Source organism: Arvicanthis niloticus, chromosome 1, assembly GCF_011762505.2.
Source record: "Arvicanthis niloticus isolate mArvNil1 chromosome 1, mArvNil1.pat.X, whole genome shotgun sequence".
In the NCBI taxonomy this organism is placed as follows: Eukaryota; Metazoa; Chordata; class Mammalia; order Rodentia; family Muridae; genus Arvicanthis; species Arvicanthis niloticus.
In genome coordinates this window covers 16,837,818-16,856,517 of record NC_047658.1, presented here as the reverse complement: position 1 = coordinate 16,856,517, position 18,700 = coordinate 16,837,818, and the positions used below count along the sequence as shown (strand labels likewise).

Here is an 18,700-nt window from a genome sequence, read left to right as displayed (position 1 = left end):
ATATAGATAATAATAGCCTATATGCTGATAATCCATAAATGTAGGTTAGACACCATACCCCTACCAACAAGGCTGAATAATCATGGAAGAAAAGAAGAGAGAAGATTGCAAAGACCAGAGGCTGTAGACAATCTCAAGGAAACAATATTTTCAGTCCACCAGAGTTGTACATTTGGACCCAACATGATTATGAAAGCATGTACAAGACCATGTGTGCTTAAACAAGACAAAATACCAACATGTAGGATATAGGCCCAATGAAATGTCATCCTGAGACTAGGTACTACTGTGATTTGATAGTTACTTGATGAGAGATCGTCAATTTCTTTACTGCTGTGACCTGTACGTCAACTATACTCAAAACAAGGTCCAGTGACAATAGTACTTATAGAACACAAAGTGTAGTTGACTGGAAAAAATAAAAGAAACAAGTTTCTTTGGTAAGAGGATAAAAATCAAAGAGAGGACATAAGAAGATGGAGTGGTGTGGGTGAATATGATCAAAATGTTTTCTGTGAAACTAGTAAAATTTAAAAGCTTTTCAAGGCAAAAATGAAATAGAAAAAGTAAGTCAAATTGAGAGGCATTTTGTCAGAATTGTGAGAAACAAAAAACATATAGTTTTTAGTCTGTAGACAGTATAGATTTAAATGCAAATGTATGTAAATATGATATGTATCATTTTGATAATTTCATACATGTAAGCAAAGTCTTACAAACACATTATCCAGTGCAATCACCACTACATATTTTATGATGAAGCAGAATAGGGTATCCAAGCTAGCCAATGTAAAGTAGTGATAGGGAAATAGGGTCTTTATTTCTAAGATGTATTTTAGATTCATATTTTGAGAAAACATGGTATTTTATAAATATGTACGATTCATAAATGATAATTAGAACTGATTAAATTCAACACAATTTTACTTGATACTTTATCATTTATTCATTCAGTGAGTTTAAAATCTGCATTATATAGATTTTTTTAAACATTCATCTTAATATATTTTAACATGTGTAATATCTTTATATTCTGATAATGACCAGATTTATTTTTCTTTTTTCTTACATTTTTCTTTTTTCACCCCATATTAGTAACCTTGAAGATGCATGTTATTTGTCTCTCTGTCTCTGTCTTTCTCTTTTTCTTGTGTGTGTGTTTGTGTATTTAGAAAACAAATAGATAAAGGAAACAAACAGTTATTTCAAAAGAGAGAACCTGGGTTTGATGGTACACACCATTAATACTACTGCCCAAAAAGGAAAAGGAAGTAGATCTCTGTTTTCAAGGTTAGCCTGCTGTACTTAGAGAGATTCAGGACAGCCAGGGCTACACAAGAAACCCATGTGTCAAGGAAAAAATGAATCAAAAGAAGAAGCCAACAAATAAAGAAAGAGAGAAGCAAAAATATTTCATTTGGATTAGGGATGCATGCTTTCAGTCCTAGCTCTTGGTAGGCAGAGGCACACATTGGTGCAAGTCTGGTCTATAGAGTAAAATTTAGGACTGCCAATACTATATGAGGTAAAGAAACATTGTCTCAAAATTTTAAAAAAGCAGTGAAATAACATATGAAGCATCCCTGACCTCACACAATCCAACACAGACCATTTTTTTAAAAATAGTAAACAATGTGTTTTATTAGAATTATTATTTATTGGATGAAACACCATGACCAGAAGAGAACTAAGGAGGAAAAGATTAGTTGATATTTTATTATGATTACAGTTAGTGTGATGAAACACCATGATCAAAACAAAAGATGGGGCTGAAAATTTTTATTAGGGGATTACCTCCACATCATCAACCATCACTGAGAGACATCAGGACAGAATAGCAAACAGGGAAAAATGTGGAGGCAAGAGATGATACAGAAGCCACAGAAGGGTTCTACTTACTGGCTTTCTCATAATGCAATTCTTGGCCGGCTTCCTTATAGACTTCATGATTACTAGCCTCAAAATGGTTTCACCCACAAAGGGCTAAGCAATACTACAGGTTTTTCTACAACTCACTCTTATGGGGATACATTCTTTACTGATGTTCCCCCCTTTCAGATGATTTTTGCATGTCACAAGTTGATACAAAAATTGTAGAATTTTTAGCTCATGCTTCATTTCTGTTCATTATTGGTGGAAGTCAGGAAAGATACTCAAGAAGGGCAGGGCCCAGAACACAGGAATAGATACACAGGCCATGGAGCAATACCATTTATTGGTTTGCTCACTGTGACTTGCACAGTTTGCATTCTTATGGAACCCAGGACCACATTTGCAGAGATAGCACCCCACCCACAATGGACTGGGCCTTCCCACATCAAGGAATGATTAAGAAAATAATCCTACAGGCCTGTCTATAGTCTGATTTTATTGAGACACTTACTGAATTGAGTGTTCCTCCTCTCCAGTGACTCCAGTTTGTGTCAAGTTGACATAAAATTAACCAGTACACCAAGAAATATGAAATTTAAAAAAAATCTGCAAATGTTTTAGACAGTATGACAAACTGCTAAGAAATTGGTAATTATACTTTAATAAAAGTATAAGCTAATGAATGCTGAAAAATAATCTTACTAAGTGGTCATTTAAAAGATTCTTATGAGAATAATGATAGTAACAGAACATGCAGAAAAACCTGCAGAAAAGGGTAGAATTCTGAATAATTTCTTACATTATTTCTAAATGATTACCACATCAAATAACTTACATTGAAAATTAGAGAATACTTCATAAATTATTTACTCATTCAATTAGAATAAAGTTGAAACATCATACAATTAAATGATTTTTAATCAGTTAATTAAATAAAATTAACCTACAAAGGTCTAGATATTTTCAACCTCTATTTCTGTATTCTATATCTATTTCTGCAAGTGATAGTTTGAGGTAAATGGCAGAAAACTCTCCACAGTGCTGATAATGTCTGCTATCAGGACTAATCTATGCAAACTGTAACAAAATCTCTTACATCAGAGAGGGTGGTACACACTTGAAGTGCTGCTTTTGTTTGTGTTGCCAGCTGTGCTGTAAATTACCTTTGTATATCACACCTTCTTCATAAATTGTCCAGGGGAAAATGGAGCTAGCAAAGACAATCCAAGTTCCAGTTAAAGAGTAAAGTGTAGATAACAAAATATCAGTGAATATAATAAAGCAGACACCACACTTGTACTTCTCAAATAGATGAATACAGCCCCAATAAATGATAGACCTTCATGAAAGTATTTAAAGAATAGTCAATGGCCATTCTGACTGTGTATGAAGAAAAGATAACAGGAATGCAATACATGGAAATAGAGACCTCAATCATAAGGCTGCAAGCAAGAGTGGAGAAATATGCTCAGAATAAAGGTGTATTTTGGGATAGAACTGTTTTTACTGCTAAGATACAGAAGAGAAAAATAGACAAATCAATCCAGGTCACTATTAGACACCAGAGCAATGTCCTAGAAACCATGAAGGAGCTCCATTTTCTATTCTATTACTTGGGAAAATATAACACAAATATAAGTGTACAGAGAAAAATATGTCTGGTAAGTGTATAAGACAACATTGTTAATATTTTATAGTGAAAATACTCTTTTCCAGTAATGAACTAATTTGATTTTATTTCTGACTATGTAAAATTAGACTATAAAAGTGAATAATTTTTTAAAAAGTGAATAATTTTTATAGGATAAAAATCCTTTCATTCATCATGGAAAAGGCAACACTGTATGGCTCATGTACCTGAAAGTACACTCTCTGCACCTAAGAAACTGTTGCTGCTTGATGTCCCTGGGCTGCTGAAGGTAGAGAAGAGAGGAAAAGGAGGGGAAGAAGCCACCTAAATTAGAATGAAATAAAAGGAGTTTCACCCAGCACCAACATTCCTAGGCTGCTAGGCATATAACAAATATTTGTGATGTTATTTAAGATGTGATCCTTAAGCAATTGAGTCTACCATGAATTACCTCACTGAGACATGAATTGTGGCATAAAGACATAAAATTTTGGATCTGTGGCCATCTTTGCTGTGTTAGTCTCAAACTAAATATATCAAGAACCCAAATATCTCATGATTTTTTTTTTTTTACTTTTGCACTTATTTCTTCTTCTACTTTCTTTGATTTTTTTACTTAACACCCCACCAAGGATTTAACAGTTACACAGCAATGTCACACTGAGCACAATTCACATTCTTAAGTATGCTTGCTTGCTTGCTTGCTTTCTTTCTTTCTTTCTTTCTTTCTTTCTATTTGTTTTCCTCCTACTGATTTTCTCATATTTTCAGACATTTACAAGCTCTATTTTTCTACATTATGGTCTTTTCTAATGGTCTATGGAGATTCTGGATATATACTTTCGATAAGCACACTTTATTTCCTCTATAAAGAGAAAAACTTCACTGTTGTCATTACTTTCCTAAGAAATAAGACATTTCTGATGTAATTTCTTAATACTACAAATTTCAGAAAGGCTTAAAACGCCTTTATAAGTGTCCATCTTCCCAGATAGAGTATTTATGGGGCACACAAATATAAAGGAAGAAAAGCACTAGAAAGATATATGGTAGCAGATAAACATTTAAAATTTGACTATGAATAAAATTTTAGGACAAAATAAAAAAACAAATAAAACAAATAAAAAAGAAAGAAAAAATAGACAAAGACATATCTAGAGCAGAAATTGCTTGCCAATTTTAGTGGTGACAGTCCTCTTCTGAGATCAACTGGCTGTAACATAGTGAGTACTTGTCACTCTAGCAACATTCTACAAACTCAGGAGTCTCTTCACTCAGTTACATCATCTCTTCCCTCAAGAGTATATATGGACTTCAAGAAAAGCCAGAAGTTCAAAGTCATACTTAGATTAATGTATCCATACTCTGAAATGATAACTCTGATAATATTTAAATAATCTGGTGTTACATAAATGACAAACCAAAGATCATGGATATTAAATAACAAAAGAGAAAACATAACAAATAACATCAAATTTATCACTTTTCCACTTAAAGAAAAAAAGAAGTACACAAAAAATATACTTGAAGCGATTTGAGAATGGAAAAGGACTGTGAAAAACTCAAGAAAGTTTTAATTCCTACATTCAGTGAATCATAAGAATTCTCAACTTTTAGAATGAATAATTGTACTTACTGTATATAAGTATCTTGATATTTGTATGGCATATATTTATCAGGAACTTTGTTGCCTGTGTAAAGAATATGAAGAGGGAAAAATGCACCTATTGTCACATCTGCTTGGTGGTAAAAATATTCCTTGCTTGTTACATAGCATTCATTGTCAGTAAAGGCACAAACAAAGTTGGGAATATACAGGAGTCCAAATGTAAAAATCCTGAACATCCTTTTAACATATATATCTGCCCAGCCATAAGACAGATAGATACATATCCAATGATGCCCAGTAGTTATATATTTAGTTCATGTGTTTGTGAACATTTTGTGCTTCTGACTGTTAATGAGTGTCTCTGTGATGTTAATCACACACAAGTTCTTCAGGACACTTCCTCCACTGCCAATGAGTGTTGTGGAACTTTTTCTTCCCTTAGGCTCTGCATCTGAGGCCCTGTGTTCTCCATAAAAACAAGTCAGAAAATATGTTTTGGATCTTCTTCTCTAGCCAGAGGCACCATGATTTCAGCCAAGAAGACAGCAGGAGCTTAAGGATCAACTTCCTACTGGGCTGTTTTGGCCAAGATCAAAACTTTTAATACATAATTTTGGCTGAGGAAATCATGCTACATCAGAGGTTGCAATGTTAGATGAATTGGAAGAAGTCTGAACATGTCCATGCTAGTCATGCACAGGACAAATCAGGCCATGCGATTACAAACAAAAGACAACTTTTGGATTTTAATCTTCCTACTTACTGACTCCTGTCTCAGAATTTTCATCTATAATACATTTTTTATTTGCAGAAATATATGATGTCTGCATCCAACAGAACCATTTTATTTCTCACTTTGCAAAAGTTAAAAGTGCTGCTGCATTTCTCACTTCCAAAACATCAACTTAATATCAATGGGAAAAATCAAGTCTCCTGTTTACATTCTGAAATTTGAACTTCTCCACTTCAACACCTTTCCTTCAATTCAAAGTTAATATTTTTTACATTTTATTTATATTATATTTACATTTCAGATTTTATCCCCTTACTCCATTCCCCCCTCCACTGAGGAACCTCTTATCCCATCCCCTTCTTCCTGTTTCTATGAGGGTGTGCCCCCAACTGCCACCCACTCCCACCTCCCCACCCTTGAATTCCTCCCCATTGGTGTTCAGCCTTCATGGGACCAAGGATCTCCTCTTCCACCTATGCCCAACAAGGCCATCCTCCAATACACATATAGCTAGAGTCATGGGTTCCTCCCTATGTGCTCCCAGGCTGGTGGTTTAGATCCTGGGGAGCTCTGGTTAGTTGATATTGTTGCTCTCCTCTTGGTGCCACCAACCCTTTCAGCTCCTTCAGTCTTCTAATTCTCCTTTGGGAACACTTGATCAGATCAATGGTTAGCTGTGAGCATCTGCCTCTGGATATGTCAGACTCTGGCAGACCTCTGAGGAGATAGCTATATCAGGTTCCTGTCAGCATGCACTTCCTGACATCTGCATCAGCATCTATCTTTGGTGACTGCACCTGGAATGGATACCCAGGTGGAATGGTCTCCAGACAGCCCCTCCTTCAGTTTCTGTCCCACACTTTGTCTTTACATTTGCTCCGTTGAGTGTTTTGTTACTCCTTCTAAGTAAGACCAATGCATCCACACTTGGTCTTCCTTCTTCATGAGCTTCATGTGGTCTGTTAGTTGAATCTTGGCTATTTCAAGCTTTTGGACTAATATCTGCTTATCAGTGAGTAAATACAATGTGTGTTCTTTTGTGATTGGGTTACCATACTCAGGATGATATTTTCTAGTTCCATCCATTTACCTATGACTTCCTGCCTGTCTCTGTACCAATACCATGCAGTTTTTATCACTATTGCTCTGTAGTACAGCCTGAGGTCAGGGATGGTGATTCCCCTAGAAGTTCTTTTATTGTTGAGAATCAAAATTCTTTATAGACCTTAAAAACACATACTCAAATTTATATAAAAAGAGACCATGATAGCCAAAATAATACTGAACAATAAAAGAAAATTAGGAAGATTACCATCTCTGACCTCAAGCTGTACTACAGGGCAATAGTGATTAAAATCTGCATGCTATTGGTACAGAATGTTGATCAATGGAATCAATCTGAAGGCCCAGAAATAAATTCACACACATGTAGGCACTTGATTTTTTAATAAAGATGTCAAAACCACACAACAGAAAAAAAGAAAACATCTTCAACAAAATGTGCTAGATTAATTGTATATCTACATGTATAAGAATAAAAATTGATCCATATTTATCAGCCTTGCACAAAACAAAGTCCAAATGGATCAAAGACCTCAACATAAAACCAGGTACACTAAATCTCATTGAAGAGAACCTGAGAAATATTCTTAATACATTAGTAAAGGAGAAAATTACCATAACAAAATACCAGTGGCTCTTGATCTAAGATCAAGAATTGATAAATGGGACTTCATGAAACTGCAAAGCTTCTGTAAGACAAAGAACATTGTCGATAGGACAGAAAGACAGCCTCTGGATTGGAATAGAATCTTCCCCCCTTCCTACATATGACAGAGGTGTAATATGTATTAAAGCCACTATGAACATAGTGGAGCATGGGCCCCTGTGGAATGGTGGGGCATCTTTTGGGTATATGCCCAAGAGTGGTATAGCTGGGTCTTCTTGTAGACCTATTTCCAATTTTCTGAAAAATCTCCAGATTGATTTCCAGGATGTTTTTTATTTACCAGTTTTCAATCACACCAGCAATGGAGAAGTGTTCTTCTTTCTCCACATCCTTGCCAACACGTATTATCATCAATGTTTTTGATCTTAGCCATTCTGATTGGTGTAATTTGGAAGCTCAGGGTTGTTTTAATTTTCATTTGGCTGATCACTAAGGACTTTGAATATTTCTTTAAGTGCTTCTTGTCCATTGAAGATTCCTCTGTTTTGGATTCTGTGTTTACCTCTATACCCTCTTTTATTGCATTGTTTGTTTTTTCTGGAGGTTAGCTTCTTGAACTATTTATGTATTTTGGATAGTAGCCCTCTATTGGATGTGGGGTTAGTCAGGACTTTTTCCCCATTCTGTAGGTTGCCAATTTATCTTATGGATTATGCCTTTTTTTATGATCTTAAAATTTTTAATTGTAATGAAACAAAAAGAAAACTTTGAAACAGTTAGCACATGTTCAACACTAACAGACCAATGTTTACTTCAAAAATTTACCACTGCCCTCCTACCAATTTTTTATGTTTTTGCTGAATTTTTCCCAAGAGTTTTAAAGCAAATTACAAGAATTCTTTTTACCATGTAATCAATTAATAATGATTTCTTTTTAAACAAAGCTACTATGTCACTATTACAGACTAATAAACTAAATAAGGTGTGAATGTTTTATAGTGCTCATTGTATTTAAGTTTCCTCTATCAACAGTTTTAATTCAAATCATGTTTCAAATTATGTCTATTCATTGCTGTGTTGTCATGATGATTTTTTTTTATGGACTATGTTTTTGCCTTACAGAAGCTCTTCAGTTTTATGAGATTCTTTTTATCAATTTTTGATGTTAGAGCCTGATCCATTGGAGTTCTATTGAGGAAATCTATCCTCCTCCATCCCCTGTGCCAATGAAGTTTTTCCCTCTTTCTCTTCTATTAGATTTCATGTATCTGGTTATATATTGAGGTCTATGATCAACTTGGGGTTGAGCTTTGGGCAAGGTAGCAAATATAAATCTATTTTCAGTCCAGATGTTTCACAACAGAGGAATGTATAAAAAAAATGTGATTAATTTACACAATGGAATACTACTCAGTTATTAAAAAAGAAGACATCATGAGGCTTACAGGCAAATGGATAGAACTAGAAAATATCATCTTGAGTGAGGTGACCCAGTCGCAACAGTACATATATAATATGTACTCACTTATAAGTGGATATTAGTCAAAAATATTATAGCTTACCCAGGATACAATCCACAGAACTCAAGAAGGTTAACAAACCAAAAGACCCAAGTGAGGATGCTTCCCTCCCACTTGGGAGGGAAAAGAAAGCAATCACAGATGGCAGAGGAAGGTAGGATCCTGAGTGGGATAGGGGTTAGGACAGGGAAAATGGAAACATGATCAGGTAAGTGGGAGTGAAGAAAACAGGAGTGGAGCCCTAGGGCCAGCAGAATGAATGGAAATGTACAACCTCAGGGACTGGGATGCAGTGTGACCCTCTAGAATGTACCAGAGATCTGGGAAGTGAGAGACTCTCAGGAATCACTGTGAGGGAACTTAGATCAAATGCTCATTAGTGGGGAGATGGAACTTGTATAGTCCACCTCCAGTAGAAAGACAGGACATCAAGTGTAAGAATGGGGTTGCTATCCCATGGTCAGAAACTCTGACCCAGAATTGTTCCTGTGTAAAAGAACTGCAGGGAAAAAAATGAAGAAGCAACTGAGGGAAAGGAGGTCCATCAAGTGACAGGCCAAACTTTGGATCCATCTCAAGGGGAGGTGTCAAGGCCTAACACTATCACTGATGCTATGGTATGCTTACAGACAGGAGCTTATATGGCTGTCCTCTGAGAGCTCAACGAGCAGCTGACTGAGACAGATGCAGATACTTACGCACAACCATAAAAGTGAAGTTTGGGACCCCTGTGGTTTAATTAGGGAATGGCTGGAAGAAGTTGAGGAGGAAGGCAATTCCATAGGAAAACCACCAATCTCAACTGCACTGGGGACCTGAGATCCCTCTGAAACTGAGCCACCAAGCAGGCAGCATATACTAGCCAGCCCAAGGTCCCCAACATATATACAGCAGAAGACTTCTTTCTCTGGTCTCAGTGAGAGAAGACATGCTTAGCGCTAAAGAAACTTGAGGCCCCAGAGATTATGGAGGCCATGTGGGGTGGAGTGTGGTGATGACCAGTGGATAGGGTTGGTGGGGGTGTGTGATGGGTCCAACTGGTCCAACTTGAGAACCATAACATGGGCAAGTACCAATCCCTAACATTATTAATGATACTCTTTTATGCTTGCACACAGGATCAAGTTGTTCTCTAAGATTCTCCACCCAGCAGTTGACTCAAACAGATACAGACACTCACAGCCAAATTGTGGATATAGTTTGAGGACTTTTATGGAAGAATAGGAGGAAGGGTTCTGTGCCCCGAACAAGAGAAAAACTCCAAAAATAGACTGAGAGTAACTTTACCTAGAACCTTGGCTCTCTCAAGTTCTGAACCACCAACCAAAGAATATACTTGGGCTGCATCTAGCCTCCCTCCCCCACCCACTCATGCACACATGTAGCAGATATGCAATTTGGACTTCATGTGGGTCCCAAACAACTGGAGGGAAGCTATCCCAAAAGCTGTTACTTGTATATGGGATATATTCTTCTAACTAGGCTGCCTTGTCTGGCCTCTGTAGGAGAGGTAGCACATAGCCTTGCAGTGCCAGGAAGGGGGGACACCCAGGGTACACATCCTGGTCAGAGGAAAAGGGAAGAATCAGTGATCCAGATGTAAATTGAATATGTATATGGTAATAATAATAGTAATAAATAAATAAATAAACTAACATCCTTAGTTGTGTGATTTTTATTATTTCGTCTATTTCACTTGAGGACATGTTACACAATAAATTTTTTATGTCATATTGCTGTTGCTTTATTAGAATATACACATATGTGTCTATATATACATCTATATGCATATGTTTTATTAAGAGACTCATCCATTTCTTAGGTTTTAGGTATTGGACTTATTGCAGGTAAATGGCTGGAACTAGAAAGAATCATCCTGAGCAAGGTCATCCAGAAGACAAATTTTTTGTTTTCTCCTATATGTGGATGCTAGCTTTTAAGATGTAGCCATCTGTCTTTTCTGTGGATATCTACAGATTAAGAAGCTAGTGTGTAAACAGTCGAGATGTAACATTTTTCTATGTGGTAATTTTCTAAGTTGTAATATTAAATAGTTTTATTTAGAGAAGGAGAAATTCAAAGTGGATTTGGTCAGGAGAGAGAGGATACAGTACAGTATAAAATAGGAAAGGGGGAACTAGCACTACAGGCCTTTTCTTTTATGAGCTAAAATTATATGAATACAAGCATTGCCTGTATGTGTGGGGTGTGTGTAAGTATGATGAGAAGGAAGTTTTCAGAGTCTTCTTCCAACTGCTTGTTTCATGGGTATTAAACTCTGATCATCTGAAGGTGAGCCTTTTGATATGCTTCTCTTTGGACCACAAAAGAAGTCTTTTGAAGAACCATAGAGAGCTGTTATTCTGTGGAAGCTTGCTAAAATATGTACATGCATAAAATATTTAAATCTCATATCTATAAGATGTTGAAGACAATACACAAACTTGACACCACATACCAATAAATAAAGTCCATGGTAGACCCTGGGATGCCTAGTTTGGTGTTGCTGACTTTTATGGTCACATTGAACCAAAATTTCTCATTTCTTGGTGTAGGAGGGCTTATTATCCCATATCATGGTGGATTTTTTTTACATATTTATGTATGCAGCTACAGTGGTAGATACTATACCTAGTCATTATAAATGGAGCCTAAACACAGCTGCAGAAATGCAGAGTGACCTGCTGCTTTACGTTTCATTTCCCTGAGATTGTTATTTAAAAAAAAACTGATGTATATATTTGAAGTAATGGACAAAATCTAAGGGTTAGCCACAGCTGAAAATACTTCTCACACTGGGTAAGTAATATATTTTGCAGTGGCCAAGACACAGCAGGAAAGTGATGTCTCATCTATGTTTTCACTATCCTTTGGTTTCCACGTCCTATTCTAAAGTTCATCATGTTGCAGCTCTGTGGTCAAATCCATGATTAATTAGAGCCTCTCACACTTTTGTTTTGAACAGTGACAATGCCTCTTTGATGCACTGTCAAAAGTACTATCTACTCAAACCTAATATGACATCACTGCATTGAATTTAATTACTTTAGTTTCTACTGAATTCCATAGGACTCCATCAACCTACCTGTGCTTGTTGACACTTTTTGGTTGAGTAGAGTCTGCAAGTGCAATTAAATATAAGGACTTCTTGTTATCTAGTCATTCATTAGTTCACTGGTTCAACAATGAAGAGAAGTGATGTTACATTTCATTGCAACACTTCCTGTAACATTTGTCTTGCTTCTCTGAAATAATATCATAATAAGAATTCAGATTTTACTTCAATATTCCAAAGAAACTTTTCACCTTTACCTTTTTACCTCCTGTTTGTTTTTCATGGCAGTAATGTTTTCAGAGATTAAGTTTGTGTGCCAAGCATATGAAGTGGCAGAAATGAAAGAAGCAAAATAGAGTGTTCATGTTTCCCTAGTTGTTGCTAAATTAACACAATCTATATTGCAAACAGTTCTATATTACAAAGCAACACACAGAACATGACACATAAAAAAATCTGACCCTTGGAATACCAAGGGTAGAAGGAATTGTTCTGCATAACAGGCTTCTATCTCAAAGAAGCTAGATGGTTTTAAGATGCATGGGCTTATTATGCAGAATTGCCTGCAACAGAAATACACTGAGTCAAAGCATATTCTAAATCTTGTCTAAGATCAGATAGAAATGTAGTATACAACAGACATGTCAACCTCTAGGATGAAGTAATTTGCAATTTCTTAAGATAGAAGTGGTAATATGTTTCATGTATTTCTCTAACATGTATTTGTATATCATAAATATCTATGAATATCAAAGCATTTTATTTTCTGGTAAACGTGGTCTAATGATCAGACAATATATATGGTAGTTTGAATAAGAATGCTCCCATAGGCTAATATAGTTGAATGTTTGTTTCACAATTATGTACTATTTGGGTAAGGAGGTATATTCTTTCAGGAGTTGCTGTAGCTTTTAGTGTGTTTGGGGTGATTTGTATTCTGAAAGTTGCCATTGAAATTTCAAAAGCATGTAGCAAGTTCTCTCTCTCTCTCTCTCTATCTCTCTGCTGGCTGCCTATGGATTACTATATAAATCTCTCAATGAATGTTCCTATGCCATGGCTGTGTGATTTCTACCATTATTATCAAAGTGAAATAATTTAAATATGTAAAGATGCCTTCAAATTAAATAATTTGTTTTATAATATCCTTAATCACAGCAATAGAGCAGTAAATAAGCCAAGGGATATCTGTGAAGTTGAAAACAGATTGGTCAGCATAGCAAATTCCAGAAAACTAGCAATAAAAAAATATTTTATCTCAAAACAAACAAAGAAGTGAAAACACTCAGGAAAAAAACAAAAATTGAAGGGGACCAACTCAGCACTAGAGATACTACAGTCTCAGATGTCCACAATGGAAAAACTGGATAATGGAAGTGTGGTTCTTGCAGAAAAGTGGATGTAACTAGTAAATATCATCCTGAGTGCAATGACCTAGTCTCAATAGAACACACGTGGTATACACTCATTGAAGTGAATATTAGCCAACAATCGTGGAATACTAATGATACAACTCACACATCATATACAGCTCAAGAAGAATGAGCAAAGTGTGGATCATTCAGTCCTACTAAGAAGGGGGGGACAAAATACTTATGGAAGTTAGTGGGCAGGAGGCACATGTGAGGAAGATAAGATTAAGAGGGAATAAGTGGTCTGGGTCTGGTGTGAGAAGAGATGGGGAGAAGTACAGAGGGTCAGAAAAGTAAATGGAGGTTTGGAGCAGTTGGGGATAGGAAACTGGGGATAGCCACTAGAAAGTCCCAGATGCCAGGGAATAAAGAGGTTACCAGGACCCAAGTGGGATAACATTGACCAAAATACCCATCAAAGAGGAGAGACAACCAATAGAACCTATATCCAGTGGTTAGGCATGGTCCTCATTTGATGGATTTTGCCACCAATGCAACTCAAAATATTACCCCAGATTTGCTCCTGTGTAAAGGAAATGCAGGGACAAAAAGTGGAACAGATTCTGAAGGAAAGGCCATTCATAGACTGCTCCAACTATGGGCAACCCATCTGCAGACACCAAACCCAGACACTATTGTTGGTGTAAAGAAGCACTTACTGACAGGAGCCTGGTACAGCTGTTTCCTGAGAGACTTTACTAAAGCCCAACCAATACAGATGTCAATGCTCATAATCAACAACCATCAGAGAAAGCACAGATCCCAATGGGGAACTTAGGGGAAGAACAAAAGGAGCTGAAGGGTTTTGCAACTCCATAGGAAGAACAACAATATCAACCAGCCAGACCTCTCAGAGCTGCCAGGGACTAAATGACCAGCAAAGAGTACACAGGAAGGGACCCATGGCTCCAGGTGCATATGTAGCAGAGGATGGCCTTATTTGACATCAACAGGACAGGAGGCCCTTGGTCCGTTTAAAGCTCGATGCCCCATTCAGAGGGATGCTATGGCCTTGAGACCTGAGTGGGTGGGAGGGTAGAGGAGTACCCTTATATAAGCAGGTAGAAGAATTTGTGGAAGGGAGTCTGGGAAGGGGGACAATATGTGTCATGTAAACAAATAAAATAGCCAATTTTAAAAAGAGATTTACATTTTTCAATGAATTATATAACATCCATATTACCTCTGCTGTATGACTTTATAAAGCCACCTTGCACAATGCTCTTGTTATCTGAGATGAACCTGCATGCCTCTCTCCAATACAGTCTGCACATAAAAGACAATGAAACATCCAATCAGTCACATCTTGTGTCTGAGCTCTCAGTTTACAAATAAATGTTAGTTACAGCCCAGACATATTTTTGTAGTTCTTCAGAATAAGAGGCTTGATTTTACCTCACGTATCAAACATTAAAATAGAAGAAACTTCTACTGTTCTTTGAAACCATGGTATTGGTTTTTTTTTTCTGATCAATGGAAGTAAGAATCTAACTGAAGTTAGACTGAATTTTGAGAGACACTTTGTTCTAACAATGTTCAGTTTAAAGAGTAGAATATAATAGAATATTTGGAGTCAGGAAACAAATAAATCAATCAGTTTATGCTACACTGATATAATTATAGAACAGGATGCCAACAAGGGCACATAGTAAAACTATGTTACAAAAAACACATAAGGAGTCCAAAACATAAAATAAAACTAATGGTTTCAGTATAAAGAGAGGTTAATACAAGTAGATGAAGAAGTTTTTAACATACACAATCATATTATATCATATCATATTACACTCAAATATGACATTTAGCATGCTGTGGCACTGGTTAAACCATAATGTTTAATTTACTATCATAGATAAATTTTAATTTTTAACTAAATTTAAATGGATATTCCTTCTTGAATGTTTTTTGCGCATGATTCCAAGACAGGAGTTTTTTTCTGGCCTTAACAAAATAATGTAACACTTGGGGGCAAAAATCAATCCAAGGAGTGCTATACTGGAAGCCAAGATGGAGAACACTTCCATAGCCACCATGACCTTCCCCTTTGTGCTATGGTAGACAGGGAGGAAAGTGATCCAAACACAGAAGAATACCTGCATGCTGAATGACAGGAACTTGGCCTCATTGAATGTGTCAGGCAGATTCCTGGACAAGAAGGCCATGGTGTAGCTCCCAAGTGCTAAGGAGCAGAGGTAGCCCAGGACAGTGTGGAAGGCAACTGTGGAACCCATGTTGCACACAATGATGATGTGACCATGCTCAGCATGAGTATCTTGATCAATGAAGGGTGGAGAGGTAAGCAGCCAGATTCCACAGATAATAAGTTGGATCAGTGTGCAGAAGAGAATGATGAAATTAGGGGCTCTTGATACCATTAACCACCTCACCATTCTAGCTGGAACAGTGGCCTTGAATGCAATAACCACTGTAATAGCTTTGGCCAACACTGTGGAGAGAGCCACAGTGAACAAAATTCCAAATGCTGTCTGTTGCAAGATACAGGTGGCTGTGTTGGGCTGACCAATGAAGAGCAAGGAACTGAGGAAACAGATGAAGAGGGTCAATAGCAGGGTGTAGCTGAGAGCCCTGTTATTGGCCTTGACAATGGGTGTGTCTCTGTGCTTCACAAAGACTACAAGAACCACAGCTGTGAGCACAGAGAAGGCCAGTGCTGTGATGGTGAGTGCCATCCCCAAGGGCTCTTCAAAGGCCAAAAAGCTCACAGATTTCTTGAGGCAGTGATTCTTCTCTGAGTTGGCATAGTGACTTTCTGGACACTTCACACAATGATCCATATCTGTTCAGAAATAAAAGTGACTGTGAATCAATCTTCAGGTTTCCCTTTCCCCTAATATATTAATTATCCCCAGCTCATTGAAGTGCTTCCTGAGTCACCTTTCTTTATTATTTTAGAAAGACAATTTTTAAGGACTCTGTGAATATTTTCTAATGTATGCAGTGATTTTTGCCTATGGTGACATAAATTCCAAAAGTTCAATTCCTTTTCTCTGTCTTTGTATGCTTTGCCTATATTAGTGAATATTTGCATCTATTTTATGAGTCAAAACACTTCAGAACAATACTTTATAAATGCAATCTGATTCTGACATCATCTTATGAAATATGATATATATGATATATACTTTATGATATATACTATATATATATGTATATATATATATGCTTTCTACAATACAACACTGATATTATTGTTTGAAATTCATTTTTTAAATGGTGTTCTCTCTTTTGGGACCCATATGTACTCATTTTGATAAATACCTTGGATACTCCAATTTGGTTAACAGTCTGATTTATTTCAAACTAATAAATGCCATTACATTCTTGAAGCTTAAATCTTTCACTAGTATTATGTTGCTACATTTAGCTATGGCATTTGTTAACACATAGGGACAGAACTTTCCCTACGTATTTAAAAATAGGTTTTGAAAACTCTGCTCCTAACCATTTATGAGTTTTACCTTGAATTAAAAAGCATGTGCCTCAGTTTCTATTGTCATTTTTCCATTACATTAGACTTTTGTGTATTTCTGAAAACTATCACCTCATCAAGAGATTGTATCTCTGTTTTATGCATTAAGTTGACAATTTTGGAGTTTATTTTCAGAAGAATCAAATTCTTCCTTTGATAATATGTATTTCTTACATTAATGACCATGGAACTCTACTCATTATTTCTCAAGTGATTTACACATCCACAACTTGTCCCTTTGCTCTCATCATGAGCACTTTGCTGTTGCTTTTTTATTGTACAGTGTATGCTTCAAGGGGAGAATTATATCTTTGACTTCATTAGGGAACATGATGTCTGTTTCATTAACTAATTTATCTAAGGATAACACTTTATTTTAGAATTAAGTTTTGCATATTTTACATCTTTCTTCAGTGTTATCTTGAATTTTAAATTATACTCATGTGTTTTTTTTTTTACCATAATTTGCTTTATACGTGGCTTCAAAATGCAATCACTGAAATCAAATTGTGCAGGATTTTAGATCCTTGACTAAAGTTTGCCTATTCTGTGCATACTGAAAATGTCTGTGGATGGACCATATAGCATAAGTGCAGGGAAGAGATATTCATCAAAGTTGTATTTCATACCTGGTACTATAAAACCACATGAAATTTCATGTAGGAATTCATACCACATAAGGATGAACTCAATGCTGCCATTGAGCTTAATCTACTTATTGTCAAACCCCATCTAAATGTTTGTTTTTATGTACATCCATAAGTGACACAGTCATCCTTACTCCAAGAAGCCTATCTTAAAAGTGATCTGTGATGAAGAACAAGACATATGACCATGGATGATCATGAAGTAAGTGATACTTTAATCCCTATCCATAAACAAGTACTTTATAACTATCCATTCTAAGGCATTACAGAAATAAATGCATAATGGTTAGAAGAATTGGGATGAGAGTAGTCTCCTTCCAGGCAATACATGCATTACTATAAGGAACTCAAAACAAATAAGAATAACTTTCACGATTGGTTCTGCATATGTATGGTTTGTAGAAAAAATGAGGAAAATATCTTGGCCTTCTTTACTAAACTATCTCCTTCAAAAATAGTCAAAGAAAGAAGTTAATTATTTTACATGTGTAACAATTGACCACTATACTGGTTTCCCTGGCACAGTCTAAACACTAGGGTCATAAAGATGACCATGATTTAAATCAAATAGGTAATATGCTAATATGAATAATATCTGAAAACAGTAAAAGGGATGATTAATGATGGAATGAATTGATAAGTGCTAGTAGGAGTGGAGTGTAATAAATATATGTGGGCAGTTGTAAAAGAGTGATATTGAGCAGAGGTAAACAGCATGGAATACATGGCCCACCCTCAAAGATGAGATAGATTAGGTGTAGACCTTCTATTCACTCTATAAACCCAGAGCTTATCCCTCAGTCTCATCTTTGTTGATGCAACAAAAGACCAGCTGAAGCCTCCCTTCCTCCCCCATCTTTAGTGGATACCACAGATTATCCCCTTCTATTCTACCTCCCCCACTCATTGATGTATACAAGTTTTCAAATCCAACAGACATGCCCTGGTAAATGATAGGCCATCAATATCCTCTAGAAAACCAAGTAAGCTCCCCACACACCTTCTCCTTTCTGTGTTGTCCTACTCAACCACTCCCTCCACATACACACCATTCCCAGCTCTG

At 36.3% G+C, this 18,700-nt stretch overlaps 1 protein-coding gene and 1 pseudogene across 1 annotated transcript in view; both read right to left on the bottom strand.

The window, feature by feature from the left end:
• Positions 1-5,347, bottom strand: part of LOC117716552 (vomeronasal type-2 receptor 116-like) — a 36,383-nt pseudogene extending 31,036 nt beyond the window's left edge.
• A 10,012-nt stretch (positions 5,348-15,359) lies between these two features.
• Positions 15,360-18,700, bottom strand: part of LOC117716494 (vomeronasal type-2 receptor 116-like) — a 51,808-nt gene continuing 48,467 nt past the window's right edge. The window contains exon 6 of the mRNA XM_034513540.1: positions 15,360-16,297. Within this exon, the coding sequence (XP_034369431.1) occupies positions 15,360-16,297 (938 nt within the window). The remainder of the gene's footprint in view (positions 16,298-18,700) is intronic.